Source organism: Hypanus sabinus (genome assembly GCF_030144855.1).
Source record: "Hypanus sabinus isolate sHypSab1 chromosome 24 unlocalized genomic scaffold, sHypSab1.hap1 SUPER_24_unloc_3, whole genome shotgun sequence".
NCBI classification, from domain to species: domain Eukaryota; kingdom Metazoa; phylum Chordata; class Chondrichthyes; order Myliobatiformes; family Dasyatidae; genus Hypanus; species Hypanus sabinus.
The window spans coordinates 1,523,051-1,543,909 of record NW_026778944.1 but is presented as its reverse complement, the minus strand read 5'-3'; the positions used below and the strand labels follow the sequence as shown (position 1 = coordinate 1,543,909).

General features: G+C 52.7%; 1 protein-coding gene across 6 annotated transcripts in view; it reads right to left on the bottom strand.

Annotated features, from left to right (window-relative positions):
- Positions 1–359: 359 nt before the first annotated feature.
- Positions 360–20,859, bottom strand: part of LOC132385502 (protein kinase C alpha type-like) — a 425,476-nt gene continuing 404,976 nt past the window's right edge. For 5 of the 6 annotated variants that reach the window (XM_059957616.1, XM_059957618.1, XM_059957617.1 and 2 more), the window contains 9 exons: positions 19,703–19,837; positions 18,543–18,716; positions 17,319–17,410; positions 14,969–15,031; positions 9,452–9,590; positions 5,654–5,734; positions 4,996–5,103; positions 1,736–1,876; positions 360–917 (listed from right to left, as the gene is read on the bottom strand). In XM_059957616.1, the coding sequence (XP_059813599.1) occupies positions 741–917; positions 1,736–1,876; positions 4,996–5,103; positions 5,654–5,734; positions 9,452–9,590; positions 14,969–15,031; positions 17,319–17,410; positions 18,543–18,716; positions 19,703–19,837 (1,110 nt within the window). In that variant the 3' untranslated portion in view covers positions 360–740. Of the gene's footprint in view, positions 918–1,735; positions 1,877–4,995; positions 5,104–5,653; positions 5,735–9,451; positions 9,591–14,968; positions 15,032–17,318; positions 17,411–18,542; positions 18,717–19,702; positions 19,863–20,859 lie in introns of all 6 variants that reach the window. The other variant, XM_059957622.1, reaches the window with a different exon arrangement.

The following is a 20,859-nucleotide window of genomic DNA, read 5'->3' as shown; positions in this document are numbered from 1 at the left end:
CTCCCCGTCCCTTTTAAACCATCTAAGCCCCGGAACGATGGAGCTAGGAGGTGGCATGGACCAGTGCTTCCAGATTCTGATGACGGATGCTGCTGCCTTTTGAAGATGGTAAGGAGGGTTGTGCCCGTGAGGGAGCTGGCTGAGTCCCTCCTCCATCCTTAAAGCCCCTCACACTCCATTCCCCTCCCTCCCTCCCTCCTTTGTACTCTTCCACTTCCCTTGAACACATTGGTACATCTCCACCCCCCACCACCTCTGACTCTATCCATCCCTCTTCTGTTCACCTCCTCACCCTCCATTTCCCTTCTCCCCCATGAACCAGACACAACAGTAACCACAGATAAACTTTATTAAAGAGATGATTTGATGCCTGGAGTTTGGGGTCCCGTCATTAGCGAGCCTGGGGGGGGGGGGAGTCGAAGAGGCCTGCCTGTGTGTAAGCGGGCTGTCGTTTTGATGCTTGCTGCTTATGGCGTCCTTTCGAGCGTTGTGGGTAAGCTATATTGGCTGCGCCTGTGGGCTGTCCCGGGCACACTGGTCATTAAAGCAAACAATGCATTTCACTGTATGCGTGATAACGAAATTTGAATCTGAATGTGTTTTCACAGACCAGCGCAGGCAGAGAGAAGAGCATAGGGGTGCACACAGTATGGAGGCTCCCTCCATCCTTCAGTTGGGGTGAGGAGTGGGGTGGGGAGGAGGGGAGGGAGTCCCTGGGTGGAGGAGAGAGCAATAGACCCTCACACTCCCTGGGGCAGGGGTCCGCGCTGGGGGGGGCTTGGGAAGACTGGGTTGATGAACGAGAAGCCGCTGAACTCCTCCTGGTCGAGGCTGAGGAGCAGGAGCTGGTCGGGTGGTGTCAGAGTGGGAGCCCCTCGAGTGAAGAACTTGTCAAAGTTCTCACCATTCCTCCCGGACTGTGGGGAGAGGGATAAAAGAAAGGAGAGGTGGTGGAATGAGAGAGGGGTAAGGGGAGGGAGAGGGATAAGAGGGAGAGGGATAAGAGGGAGGGGGAGTAGGGAAGGAGAGCGGGGAGGGAAGGGGAGGAAGAGGAATGACGGGGGAGTGGGAGGGAGGGAGAGGTGGAGGGCAGAGTATACAGGTACATGGTAAAACAGGCATGAGTGGTGGATGGGGGGGGGCGGGGAGGGGAGAGAGACAAAAATAATTATATCCCATCCCCCAAGTCATGTATCACCCAATCCCTTCCGCGCAGACACAGGTGCTCTCTCTCCTCCCTCTTTACCCCTGCCCTCCCCTCCCTCCTCCCGCTGTACCCCTGCCTCCCCTCCCTCACCTACCTCCTCCCTCTGTACCCCTGCCTCCCCTCCCTTACCTACCTCCTCCCTCTGTAGCCCTGCCCTCCCCTCCCCCACTCCTCCCTCTGTACCCCTGCCCTCTCCTCCATCTCTCACTCCTCCCTCTGTCCCTCTCCCCTTCCCTCCCTCACCTACCTCCTCCTCCTCCTTCACTCTATCCTCCCTCCCACCCTCCCTTTTCCTCCATCCCTCCTTCCCTCTGTCCTCCATCCCTCCTTCATTTCCCTGTCCCTCCCCTCTTTCTCCTCCATCCCACCTTCGCTCTTTCCTCCCTCCCCTCTCTCTTTCCTCAATCCCTTCCTCCACCTCTTTCCTCATTTTCCTCCCTCCCTGTCCATTTCCCCTCTCTATCCACTACCATAGTCAGTCTCCCTCCCTCCTGCCCCCAGCGGGAAAGCCCCGGGTCCCTCACTCACTGGCCGGGGTTTAAACGGCGGCTGCACCTCCAGCTTCCGCAGCCGCTCCCAGTCGATCCGCCGAAAGAACGGATGTTCGCAGAGGTCCCGCTGGCCGTCCGCTCCGCAGCCCAACCGACGGGAAGGGTTCCGCGTCATCAGCTGGCAGAGGAGGAGAGAGTGAGGGGAGGAAGACCAGAGAGAAGGACAGGGGAGGGAGGAGAGTAACATTGAAGAGGAATGAGAGCGAAGAGGAGGAGAGTGGGAGGGAGGGGAGGGAGAGGAGAGAGGGGGCAGAGTGGGAGGGGGAGAGAGGGATGAGGAAAGGGGAGGAGAAGGAAGAGGGAAGGTGGAGAGTGAGGGGGAGAAAGTGAGAGAGAAGAGAGTGAAGGACGGACAGATGAGTGATGGGGAGAGAAGGAGGAGAGAGTGGTGGGACAGAAAGAAAAGAATGAAAGAGAGAATGTGGGGGAGAGAGAGAGGAGAGTGTGGGTGGAGAGGAGAGAGAAGGAGGAGAGGTGGAAGGGCAAGAGAGAGCAGAGATTAGGGAGGGAGGGAGGGGAGAGGGGTGAGAGGGAGCAGGAAGAGAGGAGGTGTAAAGGGGAGAGACAGGAGAGACAGGGAGAGAGTGAAGGGTGAGGCAGGTGGGAGAGAGTGTGGGGGAGAAAGTGAGGGGGAGAGGGGGTGGGGATTGAGAAGATAGGTGGAAGGGGAGAGAAGAGAGTGGGGGTGGGTGGAGTGAGGGAGAAAGAGAGTAGAGGGAGAGAGGAGGAGGAAAGGGGAAGGAAGAGGCAGAGGGGAAGGGGAGAGATGGGGTGTGAGGGTGATAGAGAAGGGGAAGGGGAGAGAGGGGAGAGGGAGGGGAGAGATGAGAAAGGGGACGAGGGAGGAGAGGAGGAGAAAGAGGGAGAGGCAGAGAGAGGAGGGGGAGAGAGAGGAGTGGGAAAGAGAGGAAAAGAGAAGAGATGGATGAAGATGGAGATATGGGAAGAGAGTGGGATGAGGGAGTGAGAGAGAGGGAGGGGGAGAGAGGGTGGGATAAGAGAGAGAGGGAGGGGGAGAGGGAGTGGGAGAGATGGAGTGGGATGAGGGAGAGGGAGAGAGGGAGGGAGAGAGAGGGGAGAGGGGAAAGTGGGGGGGAGAGATGGAGGGGAGAGGGGAAGGGGAGGGGGATGAGAGAGGAGGAGGGAGAGAGGGTGGGGAAAGAAGGGAAACAGTTAGGAGGGGCAGAAGGGGAGGGGAGGGGAGAGAGGTGATGGAGGGATGGGAGGTAGTAGAAATGGTAGGGAGGGGGCAGTGAAGTAAGGAAAGAAAATTGGGGAGAAACGGGGTAGAGGGAGGGGGCAGAGTGAGAGAGTGGGAAATGGGAGGGGGAGAGAGGAGGGGAGAGGTGGAGGAGCGGGTGGAGTGGAGTGAGGGTGAAGTGAAGCGACGAGTGAGAGATTAGAGGGCAGAAAGGATTGGGGTAAAAGTGCCGACAGTAGGGAAGTGACCTGTGTCTTAACCTGCCTTTCTGCATTCCCACCGGGAGAACCAAAACTCCTTCCCCTTCCACCCACTCCCCACACATAATTCACTCCCCCACCTCTGAATCTCCCAGTGGTGTCTCTGTATCCAACTCACTCCAAACCCCCACCCGATGAACCACCCCCCGCGCGCGAGCCGAGGGTCTGAGGGGGTGGGAAGAGGAGGAAAAGTGTGGTGAGGTGATGGGCTACTTCCCACCTGCAGATTGACACGGTCTCTTGGGAGAGACCCCTGGGGTACGACACGGTGTGGAGGGGAGGGGTGGGGCAGAGGGAGGGCTACTTACCCACCTGCAGATCGACACGGTCTCTTGGGAGAGACCCCTGGGGTACGACACGGTGTGGAGGGGAGGGGTGGGGCAGAGGGAGGGCTACTTACCCACTTGCAGATCGACACGGTCTCTTGGGAGAGACCCCTGGGGTACGACACGGTGTGGAGGGGAGGGGTGGGGCAGAGGGAGGGCTACTTACCCACTTGCAGATTGACACGGTCTCTTGGGAGAGACCCCTGGGGTACGACACGGTGTGGAGGGGAGGGGTGGGGCAGAGGGAGGGCTACTTACCCACTTGCAGATTGACACGGTCTCTTGGGAGAGACCCCTGGGGTACGACACGGTGTGGAGGGGAGGGGTGGGGCAGAGGGAGGGCTACTTACCCACCTGCAGATTGACACGGTCTCTTGGGAGAGACCCCTGGGGTACGACACGGTGTGGAGGGGAGGGGTGGGGCAGAGGGAGGGCTACTTCCCACTTGCAGATTGACACGGTCTCTTGGGAGAGACCCCTGGGGTACGACACGGTGTGGAGGGGAGGGGTGGGGCAGAGGGAGGGCTACTTCCCACTTGCAGATTGACACGGTCTCTTGGGAGAGACCCCTGGGGTACGACACGGTGTGGAGGGGAGGGGTGGGGCAGAGGGAGGGCTACTTACCCACCTGCAGATTGACACGGTCTCTTGGGAGAGACCCCTGGGGTACGACACGGTGTGGAGGGGAGGGGTGGGGCAGAGGGAGGGCTACTTCCCACTTGCAGATTGACACGGTCTCTTGGGAGAGACCCCTGGGGTACGACACGGTGTGGAGGGGAGGGGTGGGGCAGAGGGAGGGCTACTTACCCACCTGCAGATTGACACGGTCTCTTGGGAGAGACCCCTGGGGTACGACACGGTGTGGAGGGGAGGGGTGGGGCAGAGGGAGGGCTACTTACCCACTTGCAGATTGACACGGTCTCTTGGGAGAGACCCCTGGGGTACGACACGGTGTGGAGGGGAGGGGTGGGGCAGAGGGAGGGCTACTTACCCACCTGCAGATTGACACGGTCTCTTGGGAGAGACCCCTGGGGTACGACACGGTGTGGAGGGGAGGGGTGGGGCAGAGGGAGGGCTACTTACCCACTTGCAGATTGACACGGTCTCTTGGGAGAGACCCCTGGGGTACGACACGGTGTGGAGGGGAGGGGTGGGGCAGAGGGAGGGCTACTTACCCACTTGCAGATCGACACGGTCTCTTGGGAGAGACCCCTGGGGTACGACACGGTGTGGAGGGGAGGGGTGGGGCAGAGGGAGGGCTACTTACCCACCTGCAGATTGACACGGTCTCTTGGGAGAGACCCCTGGGGTACGACACGGTGTGGAGGGGAGGGGTGGGGCAGAGGGAGGGCTACTTCCCACTTGCAGATTGACACGGTCTCTCGGGAGAGACCCCTGGGGTACGACACGGTGTGGAGGGGAGGGGTGGGGCAGAGGGAGGACTACCTACCCCCTTGCAGATCGACACGGCCTCTCGGGAGAGACTCCTGGGGTACGACACGGTGCGGTCCAGCACAGACTGGAATAACTCGTCCTCGTCCTCCCCATCGAACGGAGGCTGTGGGGAGAGATGGGGAAGGAGATCCGTTAAGTCATCCCTCACCCCACCCTGAACAAAGCAAAATCCCATGACACACAAACACTGCTCCACTGCAAGGAGGGATCGACATGCTGTGGGAGGGGAGCAACGAGGGACCTCTGCTTTGGGAGAGGGTTGAGGGAGCAGTGAGGGAGGGAACTGTGGCAGGGAGAGGCGGGAACGCTGTTGGAGGGGGTGAGGAATGAACAGAGGGGAGAGGAGGGAGTGTTTAGGAAGGGGGTGAGGAGGGAACACGAGAGAAGGAGGTGAGGGGGAACACTATGAGAGGGGGTAAAAGGGAACACTGTTGGAGGGGAATGAAGAGGGAACACTGTTGGACGGGGTGAGGAGGGAACGCTGTTGGAGGGAAATGAGGAGGGAATGCAGTTGGAGGTGAGGAGGGAGCGCTGTGGGAGGGGCTGAGGAAGGAACGCTGTGGGAGGGTGTTCTGTGGCAGTGGGTGAGGAGGGAGCACTGTGGTAGGGGATGAGGAGGGCACTGAATGACGTGGCATCTGTGAATCACTCACCTGTCCTGCGAGCATCTCATACAGCAAGACCCCATAAGACCACCAATCAACAGACTTGCCGTAGGGTTGGTAGGTTATAATCTATAGGAGACAAGACAACAAGTATCTGGTCTGGGGTCTGGCTTCACTCCACACCAACGTAAAGAAGGACCCACCCCAGCAGGATCAAAATGTACTTTATTGTCAAAGGTCATGTGTATGACAATATGGAACCCTGACTGTCATTTTCCTGCAAATCTATGGAACAGGATCAATGAAAGATCAACCAGGATGCAGAAGACAACAAACTGTGCAAATTCAAATATAAATAAATTGCAATAACTAAGGAGAACATGTGACAACAGGACATTGGTTGTTGAACATTTCAATGGATAGGCAAGTGAACACAATGAACCTCTTTCTTAAGAGCCTGATTACTGAGGGGCAGTAACCATTCTCGAGCCTGGTGATTTGAGTCCTGAGGCTTTTGTACCTTCGACTTGATAGCAGCAGTGAGAAGATGGCGTGGCCTGGATGGTGGGGAGCTCTAACGATGGACTCTGCTTTACTATAGCAGTATTTCAGTAAAGGGAAGTGTGATTAAAAATTTTTTACACCAGACAAAAGGCCCAATTCCTCAATGTCCATGCAGACTGACCCAGCTGCTCACGTTTGCCCGATGGCTTCTACAGATGCCCTCTTCAAAGTATCTTGACTGATTTAATCACGGTCTGGTACGGCAATTCCTGGTTTGCTCAGGAAGCTAGGAAGCTGCAGAGTGCATTGCACTCAGCCCAGTACATCACTGGCACATCCCTCCCCACCGTCAGGAGTAGCTACACAAGGTGCTGCCTCGAGAAGGCAAGGTCACCATCCGGGCCGTGTCTCCCATCGGGCAGGAGGTACAGAAGCCTGAAGCCCCACTTCACCAGGTTCAGGATCGGCTACTTCCTTTCAAGCAATTAGCACACCCCTAATCACAGTAACACCATGACCACTTAGTTTAATCGTGTTCCTTCTGCTCAAATTTGAGTCTGATTTATCTTTAATTTCTGTGTTTCTTTGTGAGTGATGCTGTGTGCTTTTGATGTCGCTGCAAGAAAATTTTTCATTGCACTCATGTTCACATGGGCTCGTTCTTCTTGAGTCATCACCAACAATGATGAGATGGCCTTTAGAGAGGAGGTAGAAGAGTCAGGGCCTGGTCCAGACAAGTAGCCTCTTCCTCAATGCCAACAGAACAAAGAGTCGGAATCAGAACCAGGTTTCATACAGTTTCACTAACATACGTCATGAAATTTGTTGTGTTGCAGCAGCAGTACGTTGTATTATGTAATAAAAAATGTAAATTACAATGAGAAGAAGATGAAAAAATAAATTAAATAAGCAGTGCAAAAACATGGAAAAATTAGTGAGGTAGAGTTCATGGGTTCATTGTCTACTCAGAAATCTAACGGCAGAGGGAAAGAAGCTGCTTCTAAAATGTTGAGTGTGGGTCTTCAGGTTCCTGTACCTCCTTGATGGTAGCAATGAGAAGAGGGCAGGTCCTGTCCTGAGTGACGGGGTTCTTTTGTGATGGATCTTCAGAAAGCATTGCCAGTTGAAGATGTCCTCAGTGCTGAGGAGACTAGTGCCCATGATGGAGATGGCCAAGTTTACAACTTCCTGCAGCTTTTTCTGACCAGATGGTGAAGCAGCCAGTCAGAATGCTCTCCATGGAAATTTTGCCAACAATAATTCTATCTCAGCAGTGTCTCAGAGAGGCAGCATTCATTATTAAGGACCTCCAGCACCCAGGGCATGCCCTTTTCTCACTGTTACCATCAGGGAGGAGATACAGGAGCCTGAAGCCACACATTCAGCGATTCAGGAACAGCTTCTTCCCCTCTGCCACCCAATTCCTAAATGGACATTGAAGCTTTGGACACTACCTCACTTTTTAAAAAATATACAGTATTCCTATTTTTTGCACGTTTAAAAAAATCTATTCAATATACATATAAAGTAATTGATTTACTTGTTTATTTATTATTATTATTAGTTTTATTTTTTTCTCTCTGGATTATGTATTGCATTGAACTGTTGCTGCTGAGTTAACAAATCTCACGTCACATAATAAACCTGATTCTGATTCATCGGCAAATTTATAGAAGGCATTTGAGCCACGTGGTCCTGAGTGCTGAGAGAATAGAACAGTGGACACATCCTGGAGGTGCGCCAGTGTTGATTGTCAGCGAGGAGGGGATATTATTTCTGTGGTCTCCTGGTAAGGAAGTCAAGGGTTCAGAGGCCCAGGTTTGGAGCTGGCTGAGGAGATTGTTACCGACTTCAGGAGAACTCGATCCACTCACACTCCTCTTTATATCGGTGGCACAGCAGAGGAAACTGGGAGCAGTTTCAAACTCCTGGGAGTGCACATCTCTCACAACCTCTCATGGTCCCAGAGCACATTATTCACAATTAGGAGAACTGGAGGCTGAAGACAGCTAGACTTTGCAGATCCGTACTCACGCCACTCTGCAGATGCAGAGTAGTGGGCATACCAACAAGCTGCATCGTGTGGAATCTGCACTGTGGCAGACAGGAAGGGTTTACACTGGTAGTGGACACCACCTGCGGCAGCCTACCCGCCATTACGGAAATACACACAGAAAGGTGCTGGAAAAGGGCCAGTAACATCATGAAGGGTCCCACTCACCCTGCTTGACTCACTCCCATCAGGAAGAATATGGAGCACTCACACCACGACCACCACACCCAAAAACAGTTACTCTCCCCAAGCAGTGAGACTGATCGACACTGTCACTGTGAACCCACCCTCCACACCCCCAACCACCACTACATTATTATTTCCTCTCAGTCACCTTATGTACTCAGTCACTCCTGTGCCTAGCGTCACTTTATGGACATACAATCGATCTATGTATATAAGCTATCCTATGTATTTAAAATGTGTTTTTTGTGCCGCATCGGATCCGGAGTAACAGTTATTTTCTTCTCCTTTACACTTGTGTACTGGAAGTGACATTAAACAATCTTGAATGGACTTGTGCATCAAACAATAAATAAACTCAACTTTGATGTTAATACACCAGCTTTAATCATTTCTGTACTCCATTGACAGACCACCCTTTGGGTGAAAAGGTTGCCCCTCGGGTCCCTATTAAATCTCCCTCCCGTCTCACCATAAACCTGTGCACTCTGGTTCTTGATTGCCCAGCCCTGGGGAAAAAGACTCTGCACATTCACCCTACCTGTGCCCCTCATGGTTTTATACACCTCTGTAAGGTCAGCCCTCAGTCTCCTACGCCCCAAAGAATAAAGTCCCAACCTGTCCAATCTGTCTTCATAACTCAGTCCCTTGAATCCCAGCAACATCCTTGTAAATCTCCTCTGCACTCTTTCCAGCTCAATGGCATCTTTCCTACAGCAGGGCGACCAGAACTGAACACAATACTCCAAGTGTGGCCTCACCAATGTCTTGTACAATGGCAGCATAACGTCCCAACTCCTGTACTCTGTTCCCTGACTGAAGGCGGCCAGCATGCCAAGCTCCTTCTTCACTGCCCTGTCTACCTGTGACTCCACTTTCAGAGAACCATGTCCCTGTACCTCTGGGTCCCTCTGTTCTATAACACTCCCCTGTGTCCTGCCATTCACCGTGGAAGGACCCTGGATTGTCTTCCCAAAACACAACTCCTCACACTGATCCAAATGAAACCATTTGTCATTACCTGGCCCACTTGCCCAGCTGATCAAGGTCCCCTGTACCGTTTGACACACACACACACACACACACATACACACACACACACACACCTCTGGGGCGATGTAGTCAGGGGTTCCACAGAAGGTCCTGGTGGTAGCCCCATTAAAAATGTTTTCCTTGCACATTCCAAAGTCCGCGATCTTGATGTGTCCCTCAGAGTCAAGGAGCACGTTGTCCAACTTCAGATCTCTGGTGAGCAATGGAAGATTACTGTCAACAGAGGAACTCCACCTCCTAACGGAGGTCAACCCTCCACCCCACACTGCCCCTTCCCAACCACTCCCATGTTCAGATGACCATAAGACATAGGAAGCAGAATTCAGCCCATCGAGTCTGCTCCACTATTCCATCATGGCTGTTCTCGGATCCCACTCAACCTCATTCCCGCTATCTCACAATATCCTTTGATGCCCTGACCATTCAGGAAATTATCTAATTCCACCCTAAATATACCCACAGACTTGGCCTCTGAAGCAGTCTGTGTCAGAGTATTCTACAGATTTACTACTCTCTGGCTAAAAATATTCCTCCTTACCTTTATTCTAAAGGGTGGCCCCTCATGTTTGAGGCTGTGCCCTCTAGTTCTGGATACCCCCACCATAGGAACCACCCTCTCCACGTCCACCCTATCTAGTCCTTTCAACATTTGGTAGCTTTCCCACATTCTTCTCAATTCAGTGAGTACAGGCCCAAAGCTGCCAAATGCTCCTCATATGTTAACCCCTTCGTTCCCAGAATCATCCTCATGAACCTCCTCTGGACTCTCTCCAGTGACAACCTTTTTGAGATATGGGGCCCAAAACTGTTGACAATACACTAAGTGTTTCCTGACTAGTGTCTTATAACAGCTCAGCATTATCCGCTTGCTTTTATATTCTATTCCCTTCCCCACCCCTTCCCATCCACTCTGACCCCTTCCTATCCACTCTCATTGCTTCCCATTCACATCCCCCCTTCCCATTATCAAATTCCCAATGGGACCCACCGCTTCCCATTCGCTCCCACAGCACAAACCCTAACAGGACCCCGACTCTTCCCATTCATTTTGACTGTTCCAGTTGGACCCTGCCCCTTCCCATTCACTCCCACCATCCATACTCCCAATGGGTCATATCCCTTCCAACTCACTCTTATCACCTGCACTCCCAATGGGACCCTAGCCTACTCATTCACACCCACTGTCCACACTCCCAATGGGATCCTAACTCTTCCCATTCAACTGCAATGGAAACTCACCCTTATACATTCACTGCCATCATCCATACACCCAAGGGAACCCCATACCTACCCATCAACTCCCACCGTCCACATTCCTAATGGGATCCAACACATCCCTTTCACTTTCACCATGACAATCCCAATGGGACACCACCTTTCCATCACCCACATTGTACACACTCACAGTAGGACCCAGTCCCCTGAGTCACTCCCACTGTCCCCGCTCCTTCCCATTCACTCCCAATGGGACCTCACTTCCATTCATTCCTGCTGTCCCAATAGGACCTCACCCCTTCCCATTCACTCCCACCATCCACATTCCCCACGAGACCCTGCCCCTCCCATTCACTTCTGGTATCTACACTCCCATGGGTACTCCATTCCTTTCTATTCACTCCCATTGGAACACCGCCCCTTCACATTTACATTCACTGTCTACTCTCCGAATGGGACCTGACACATTTCCATTCAGTCCTCACTCCCAATGGACCCCACCCCTTCCCATTCACTCCCACCGTCACACTCCCAATGGACCCCACACTTCCCATTCACTCCCACCGTCCACACTCCCAATGGACCCCACCCCTTCCCATTCACTCCCACCGTCACACTCCCAATGGATCCCACCCCTTCCCATTCACTTCCACCGTCCACATTTCCAATGGACCCCACCCTTCCCATTCACTCCCACCGTCCACACTCCCAATGGACCCCACCCCTTCCCATTCACTCTAACCACCTACACTCCCAATGGACCCCACCCCTTCCCATTCACTCTAACCACCTACACTCCCAATGGGAGGCCGCAACCTGCCCATTCACACCCCACATCTACACTCCCAATGGGACCCTACACCCTCCCCACCCATACCCAACATCTACACTCTCAATGGGATGCCACACCTTCCCATTCACTCCCACTGTCTACACTCCCAATGGGCCCCCACCCTTTTCCATTCACTCCTACTGTCCACACTCCCAATTGAACCCACCCTTTTCCATTCATTCCCACTGTCCACACTCCCAATGGAACCCACCCTTCCCATTCACTCTCACAGTCCACACTCCCAATGGAACCCACCCTTTTCCATTCACTCCCACTGTCCACACTCCCAATGGGCCCCACCCTTTTCCATTCATTCCCACTGTCCACACTCCCAATGGACCCCACCCTTCCCATTCACTCCCACCGTCCACACTCCCAATGGACCCCACCCCTTCCCATTCACTCTAACCACCTACACTCCCAATGGACCCCACCCCTTCCCATTCACTCTAACCACCTACACTCCCAATGGGAGGCCGCAACCTGCCCATTCACACCCCACATCTACACTCCCAATGGGACCCTACACCCTCCCCACCCATACCCAACATCTACACTCTCAATGGGATGCCACACCTTCCCATTCACTCCCACTGTCTACACTCCCAATGGGCCCCCACCCTTTTCCATTCACTCCTACTGTCCACACTCCCAATGGAACCCACCCTTTTCCATTCATTCCCACTGTCCACACTCCCAATGGAACCCACCCTTCCCATTCACTCTCACAGTCCACACTCCCAATGGAACCCACCCTTTTCCATTCACTCCCACTGTCCACACTCCCAATGGGCCCCACCCTTTTCCATTCATTCCCACTGTCCACACTCCCAATGGAACCCACCCTTTTCCATTCACTCCCACTGTCCACACTCCCAATGGGCCCCACCCTTTTCCATTCATTCCCACTGTCCACACTCCCAATGGGCCCCACCCTTTTCCATTCACTCCCACTGTCCACACTCCCAATGGGCCCCACCCTTTTCCATTCATTCCCACTGTCCACACTCCCAATGGAACCCACCCTTTTCCATTCACTCCCACTGTCCACACTCCCAATGGAACCCACCCTTTTCCATTCACTCTCACAGTCCACACTCCCAATGGAACCCACCCTTTTCCATTCACTCTCACTGTCCACACTCCCAATGGAACCCACCCTTCCCATTCACTCTCACAGTCCACACTCCCAATGGAACCCACCCTTTTCCATTCACTCTCACTGTCCACACTCCCAATGGGCCCCACCCTTTTCCATTCATTCCCACTGTCCACACTCCCAATGGAACCCACCCTTTTCCATTCACTCCCACTGACCACACTCCCAATGGGCCCCACCCTTTTCCATTCACTCCCACTGTCCACACTCCCAATGGGCCCCACCCTTTTCCATTCACTCCCACTGAGCACACTCCCAATGGGCCCCACCCTTTTCCATTCACTCCCACTGTCCACACTCCCAATGGGCCCCACCCTTTTCCATTCACTCCCACTGTCCACACTCCCAATGGGCCCCACCCTTTTCCATTCATTCCCACTGTCCACACTCCCAATGGGCCCCACCCTTTTCCATTCATTCCCACTGTCCACACTCCCAATGGGCCCCACCCTTTTCCATTCACTCCCACTGTCCACACTCCCAATGGGCCCCACCCTTTTCCATTCATTCCCACTGTCCACACTCCCAATGGAACCCACCCTTTTCCATTCACTCCCACTGTCCACACTCCCAATGGAACCCACCCTTTTCCATTCACTCTCACAGTCCACACTCCCAATGGAACCCACCCTTTTCCATTCACTCTCACTGTCCACACTCCCAATGGAACCCACCCTTCCCATTCACTCTCACAGTCCACACTCCCAATGGAACCCACCCTTTTCCATTCACTCTCACTGTCCACACTCCCAATGGAACCCACCCTTTTCCATTCACTCCCACTGAGCACACTCCCAATGGGCCCCACCCTTTTCCATTCACTCCCACTGAGCACACTCCCAATGGGCCCCACCCTTTTCCATTCACTCCCACTGTCCACACTCCCAATGGGCCCCACCCTTTTCCATTCACTCCCACTGTCCACACTCCCAATGGGCCCCACCCTTTTCCATTCATTCCCACTGTCCACACTCCCAATGGGCCCCACCCTTTTCCATTCATTCCCACTGTCCACACTCCCAATGGGCCCCACCCTTTTCCATTCACTCCCACTGTCCACACTCCCAATGGGCCCCACCCTTTTCCATTCATTCCCACTGTCCACACTCCCAATGGAACCCACCCTTTTCCATTCACTCCCACTGTCCACACTCCCAATGGAACCCACCCTTTTCCATTCACTCTCACAGTCCACACTCCCAATGGAACCCACCCTTTTCCATTCACTCTCACTGTCCACACTCCCAATGGAACCCACCCTTCCCATTCACTCTCACAGTCCACACTCCCAATGGAACCCACCCTTTTCCATTCACTCTCACTGTCCACACTCCCAATGGGCCCCACCCTTTTCCATTCACTCTCACAGTCCACACTCCCAATGGAACCCACCCTTCCCATTCACTCTCACAGTCCACACTCCCAATGGAACCCACCCTTCCCATTCATTCCCACTGTCCACACTCCCAATGGAACCCAACCTTTTCCATTCACTCCCACTGTCCACACTCCCAATGGAACCCACCCTTTTCCATTCACTCCCACTGTCCACACTCCCAATGGAACCCACCCTTCCCATTCATTCCCACTGTCCACACTCCCAATGGAACCCACCCTTCCCATTCACTCTCACAGTCCACACTCCCAATGGAACCCACCCTTCCCATTCATTCCCACTGTCCACACTCCCAATGGAACCCACCCTTCCCATTCATTCCCACTGTCCACACTCCCAATGGAACCCACCCTTCCCATTCATTCCCACTGTCCACACTCCCAATGGAACCCACCCTTCCCATTCATTCCCACTGTCCACACTCCCAATGGAACCCACCCTTCCCATTCATTCCCACTGACCACACTCCCAATAGAACCCACCCTTCCCATTCACTCTCACAGACCACACTCCCAATGGAACCCACCCTTCCCATTCACTCTCACAGACCACACTCCCAATGGAACCCACCCTTCCCATTCATTCCCACTGTCCATGCACCCAATGGAACCCACCCTTCCCATTCATTCCCACTGTCCATGCACCCAATGGAACCCACCCTTCCCATTCATTCCCACTGTCCACACTCCCAATGGAACCCACCCTTCCCATTCACTCTCACAGTCCACACTCCCAATGGAACCCACCCTTCCCATTCACTCTCACAGTCCACACTCCCAATGGACCTCATCCCTTCCCATTTACTCTCACAGACCACACTCCCAATGGAACCCACCCTTCCCATTCATTCCCACTGTCCATGCACCCAATGGACCTCATCCCTTCCCATTCACTCTCACAGTCCATCCTAATGGGGTCCCCATAGAAACTCAGGCCACCATGCTGTGGATAGTGTTGGAATACTTTACCTGTAGATGATGCCATGGTCATGGAGGTAGAAGAGACCAATCGCTATTTCTGCTGCATAAAAACTGAAGGGCAGTGGGGAGTTGGGCAAAGGAGAGAGAAGGAGGAGAGGATGGTAAAAGGGGAGGGGTATGTGATGAGAAGAGGAGATGGGTGGTGATGTATGAGGGATGAGTAAAGGGAGGGGTAAAGGGAGCAATAAGGTGGGAGGATGAAGGGAATTGTAGGAGGGGCAAGAGAAGTGGTGGTTAGAATTAATCCAAATTTGAACACACCCAACACCCATGATGACCTCAGGCCAGGGGATCTCCAGGGATAAAATCTCCATTTGCACCAGGAGAGGGTTGGTGCTGGAGGGAGAGGAAGATTGACAGTGCAGGCATCAATGATGTAATCAGGTAAGGAGAGGAGTGAGGTGAGTGATGAGGGATGGAGAGAGAGATGGATGGACAAAGTGAGAGATGGGATGGTTGGAGTGAGTGAAGGATGGTGTGAGTGAGTGACAGAGGGATGGATGGAGTGGGTGACGGATGGAAGGACAGTGATGGACAGGAGAGTAATAGATGGATGGAAGGAGAGTGATAGATGGAAGGAAAGAGTGATGTACGGAAGGACAGAGTGATAGATGGAAGGACAGAGTGATAAATGGAAGGGGAGAGAGATGGGTGGAATGAGTGTGTGATGGACAGAATGAATGTGTGATGGACAGAAGGAGAGTGATGGATGCAAGGAGTGTGTGATGGATGGAATGAGAGAGAGATGGATGGAATGAGAGAGTGATGGATGGAATGAGGGTGTGATAGACGGAAGGAGAGAGTGATGGATGGAATGAGTGTGTGATGGATGGAATGAGTGTGTGATGGAGGGAAGGAGAGTGATAGATGGATGGAGTGTGTGATGGATTGGAGAGAGTGATGGATGGAAGCTATGTGTGATGCATGGAATGAGAGAGTGATGGATGGAATGAGAGAGTGATGGATGGAATGAGAGAGTGATGGACGGAATGAGGGTGTGATAGACGGAAGGAGAGAGTGATGGATGGAATGAGTGTGTGATGGATGGAAGGAGAGAGTGATAGATGGAATGAGTGTGTGATGGACAGACGGAGAGAGTGATAGATGGAAGGAGAGAGAGATGGTTGGAAGAAGAGTGTGATGGATGGAATGAGTGTATGATGGACAAGGAGAAGGTGATGGATGGAAGGACAGAGTGATGGATGGAATGAGTGTGTGATAAATGGAATGAGAGAGTGAAGGATGGAAGGAGAGAGTGATGGATGGAAGGAGAGAGTGATGGATGGAAGGAGGGAGTGATGGATGGAAGGAGAGTGATGGATGGAATGAAAGTGTGGATGGAAGGGAAGAGTGATTGATAGAAGGAGAGAGTGATGGTTGGAAGAAGAGAGTGATGGATGGAAGCAGTGTGTGATGGATGGAATGAGTGTGTGATGGATGGAAGGAGAGTGATGGATGGAATGAGTGTATGATGGACTGAAGGAGAAGGTGATGGATGGAAGGACAGAGTGATGGATGGAATGAGTGTGTGATAAATGGAATGAGAGAGTGAAGGATGGAAGGAGAGAGTGATGGATGGAAGGAGATAGTGATGGATGGAAGGAGAGTGATGGATGGAAGGAGAGTGATGGATGGAATGAAAGTGTGGATGGAAGGGAAGAGTGATTGATGGAAGGACAGAGTGATGGATGGAAGGAGAGTGATGGATGGAATGAAAGTGTGGATGGAAGGGAAGAGTGATGGTTGGAAGAAGAGAGTGATGGATGGAAGCAGTGTGTGATGGATGGAATGAGTGTGTGATGGATGGAATGAGAGAGTGATGGATGGAATGAGAGAGTGATGGATGGAATGAGAGAGTGATGGATGGAATGAGTGTCTGATGGATGGAATGAGTGTGTGATGGATGGAAGTAGAGTGATGGATGGAATGGTGTGTGATGTATGGAAGGAGAGTGTGATGGATGGAGGGATTGAGTTGTGGATGGAGGGAGAGAGTTCCAGATGGAGGAATTGAGGAATGAATGTTGGTTTTGAGAGAGTGAAGAGGCAGTGACAGAGGGAATGAGAGTGGTGTTATCTGAGGGAGTGTGTTAGGGAATGAGGGTGGTGGTATCGGAGAGAGTGTGTTAGGGAAGGAAGGAGTGGGGGGATTTGGTTGTGTGGGAATGAGGGTGGTGATAACGGAGGGAGTGTGTTTGGGAATGAGAGTTGTGGTATCGCATGGAGTGTGTTTGGGATTGAGTGATCTGTTAAGGATTGAGAGAAGTGGGCTTGGAGGGAGTGTGCTTGGGAATGAGAGAGGTGGGATTTGGATATGTGTTCGTCGAGTGGTTACTCACACGGCGTGTGGTTCCTTGAAGCGACCAACAGTCTGGATGTGATACATCAGGTCCCCACCGTTCACGTACTCCATCACGAAGAATAGCCGGTCCTGAGGAGCGCAAGGGGGTACCAGGTGAATAGGAGATGACAGAGAGAGGGAGGCGTCCAGCGCAATGAGAGAGAGAGAGAGACTGAAACTGCTCGGAAGATTGATGTTATGATTTCTCTGCCAGCTTGTTTACCTTTTCCCCGAAGTTACTTGCCTGCCTGTTAATGCTCCTGCAGAGAGAGCAGGACGGAGCAGGTTGATGGACAGCCTGTTTCCAACTTGGAGAGATTTAAGCCAGGTCTGCCTTTACACAGAGACACACCGAGACACACCATGAGACACACAGTTCGGACACTGAATGAGCTTTTTTGCACCCACAGGAAGGTGGGGCTTTTGGAGGATGGATTCGGGGAAATCGATCAGTGGCTCACAGTGGAAAAGGTGTGACCTGTGGGGAATTAATTGTGTGTCCATCCTTGCCTGGGTGATAATTACACCACTGAAGAACGGTTGTTCGTATCACGGTCATAGTCGGTGACCACATCAGAACTTCGGATGACAATGGTAAAATGAACGGTACCACCTCTCACCTCTCTCTCTCCCCATTACTCAACTAAATACCATGAACTGAACTGAACTCTCTTCATCACATCGTCAGACGTACCCATTTACCCCTAGGTTTGAAAGAGCCTAGTTTTGTTCCTATTTCCACACACACACACACACACATATATATATATATATGTGTGTGTGTGTGTGTGTGTGTGTGTGTGTGTGTGTGTGTATCTCATTGCTAACCTGTTCAATATATTTTCATTTATAGTACGGTATTGCTTAGCTACTAATAAACACTGTTAGTTTATAGTAATACCAGACTCCAGAGTGTTTTCCATTTCTGCTGGTTCTTTAACCTGGTCACAGGGTATGTGACAGAGGGGGGTAGGTATTGTGCAGAGCTGGGCTGAGCAATGGTGTGAGAAATACCAATAGTCCCTCTGCCTCACGAGGGTAGACCTTACGCCACACTCCCAGCTTCCCTCCATCCCAACCCCTCCCCCCTCCCCCCTGCTCTCCCGACTGCTTCTTTTCCATCCGCCGTCTGACTCACGTCTGCGGACAGCACGACGGCTTCGTGCACTTCACCGCTCGTCCCCTCCCACCCCACACTCCGTCTCTCGGTCCGCCCCCTCACCACAGTCTGGAAGCAGCAGTAGAGCTGGGTGAGGAAGTGAGGAGGGTCAGCCATGGACAACACCCTTCTCTCCACCATCGTGCACTCCACATCATCGTCTTGCATGATCACGTCTTTCTTCAGCGTCTTCACTGCGAACAGCCTGTCAGAGCCCTTCAGCTCAGCCAGCAGCACCTTGTGAGGGAGGAGGAGACACAGCTGGGTGCAGGGCAAAGGCAAGAACCCCACCTCACCCAGGACACCAAACCGCCAGTCAGCCCTGACTCACACCGGAGGAACTCAGCACCAGGTGACGGTGGAGAAGGGGAATATATAGTCGATTTTAGACTAAAAGTATTCAAATATCAAACTATTTATTCATTTCCATATATGCTGAGTTCCTGCAGCATTTTGTGTCTGTTGTTCTGGACTTCCAGTATCTGAAGAATCTCTTGTGTTTCAAATTTAAAGTTACGTTTACCATCTCTTGTATTCATGCCCTCTCATCCATGCAATATCTCTTATGCCCCCTCTCTAAAGCCCTCACAACTTTCCTGTAATGGAGTGACCAGAAGAACACACAATACTTCAAGTTCATTACTGCCCTGCCTATTTATGCAGCCACTTCCACAGGGCTGTGGACTTGGACCCTGAGATCCTCTGTAGATCAACACTGTTAAAGATCCTGTCATGAACTGTGTCCTGCCCATTTATACTTTACCTCCCAAAGTGCAGCACCTCACACTTGCCCAGTTGAAACTCCACATGCCATTTCTCCACACAGATCTGTAACCGATCTCTATCCTGCTGTGTCCTTGGGCAATCTTCTACACCACCCATCCACATCTCCACTGATCCTCGTGTCGTCTGCAAACTTACTAACCCCGCCCTCTATGATTTCACACATATCATTCTCCCTCTCCTCCTCTTACCATTCTGTCCCTCCTTACCTCTCCCTTCCCCTCCCTCCAATTTCCCTATCTTCCCTCTCCACTTCTGCCTAGCATTTCGCCCCTGTTTCCACAATGTCCAACATTTGACCATACCCCACCACGACCTTTCGTTCTCACCACCCTTCCCACGGCTCACTCATTTCCCCCTTGCAATGCACAGACATCCCTCACAGCACCCCCCCCCCCCTGCACAAAAACCCTACAATGGCCCTCCCATCACGGTCCCACCTTTCCGAAGCTTCCCCTGCCCAGGACCATGAGGAAGTTGAAATCCGAGGGTCCAAATCTGTTCCCGAGATTCATGGAGACCTTGGAATTCGTTGGACTGAAAGGCTTTGGTGCGGAAGGGGTTAACTTCACCTTCTGCAAGAGAAAGACAGAAGAGTTACTTCACCCCCCCTCATCCTTGCAGCTACTCTCTCCCTCCTCCTGTTCAAACCCCTCCCTCACCCCCTCCCTATCTCTGTAACCCCTACTCTCTCCCTCCTCCTGTTCAAACCCCTCCCTCACCCCCTCCTTATTCTGTAACTGCTACACTCCTCATCCCCTGTTCAAACCCCTCCCTCACCCCCTCCCTATCTCTGTAACCCCTACACTCCCCTTCCTCCTGTTCAAACCACTCCCTCACCCCCTCCCTCTCTGTCACCCCTACACTCCCTGTCCTCCTGTTCAAACTCCTCCCTCACCCCCATCTCTGTAACCCCTACACTCCCCGTTCTCCTGTTCAAACTCCTCCCTCACCCCCATCTCTGTAACCCCTACACTCCCCGTTCTCCAGTTCAAACTCCTCCCTCACCCCATCTCTGTAACCCCTACACTCCCCGTTCTCCTGTTCAAACTCCTCCCTCACCCCCATCTCTGTAACCCCTACACTCCCCGTTCTCCTGTTCAAACTCCTCCCTCACCCCCATCTCTGTAACCCCTACACTCCCCGTTCTCCAGTTCAAACTCCTCCCTCACCCCATCTCTGTAACCCCTACACTCCCCGTTCTCCTGTTCAAACTCCTCCCTCACCCCCATCTCTGTAACCCCTACACTCCCCGTTCTCCTGTTCAAACCCCTCCCTCACCCTGCCCTCTGTAACACCTACATTCCCCGTCCTCCTGTTCAAACTCCTCCCTCACCCCGCCCTCTGTAACACCTACATTCCCAGTCCTTCTGTTCTAACACCTCCTTCATACTGCTCCTATCTCTAAAACTCCTACACTTTCAATACTCCAGATAGAGGGAGTGGAGTAAGGGATCTGTCAGGAGTATGATTGGGAGGGACAGAGGCATTACTGTTGTTGATGCAGGAGTGCAGTTCCTCACCCAGTTAGAGGGTGAGGTGCTGTCCTTTACAGTGAGGACCACAGTGTGTGTGGACACATTGCCTGGACTCTCCA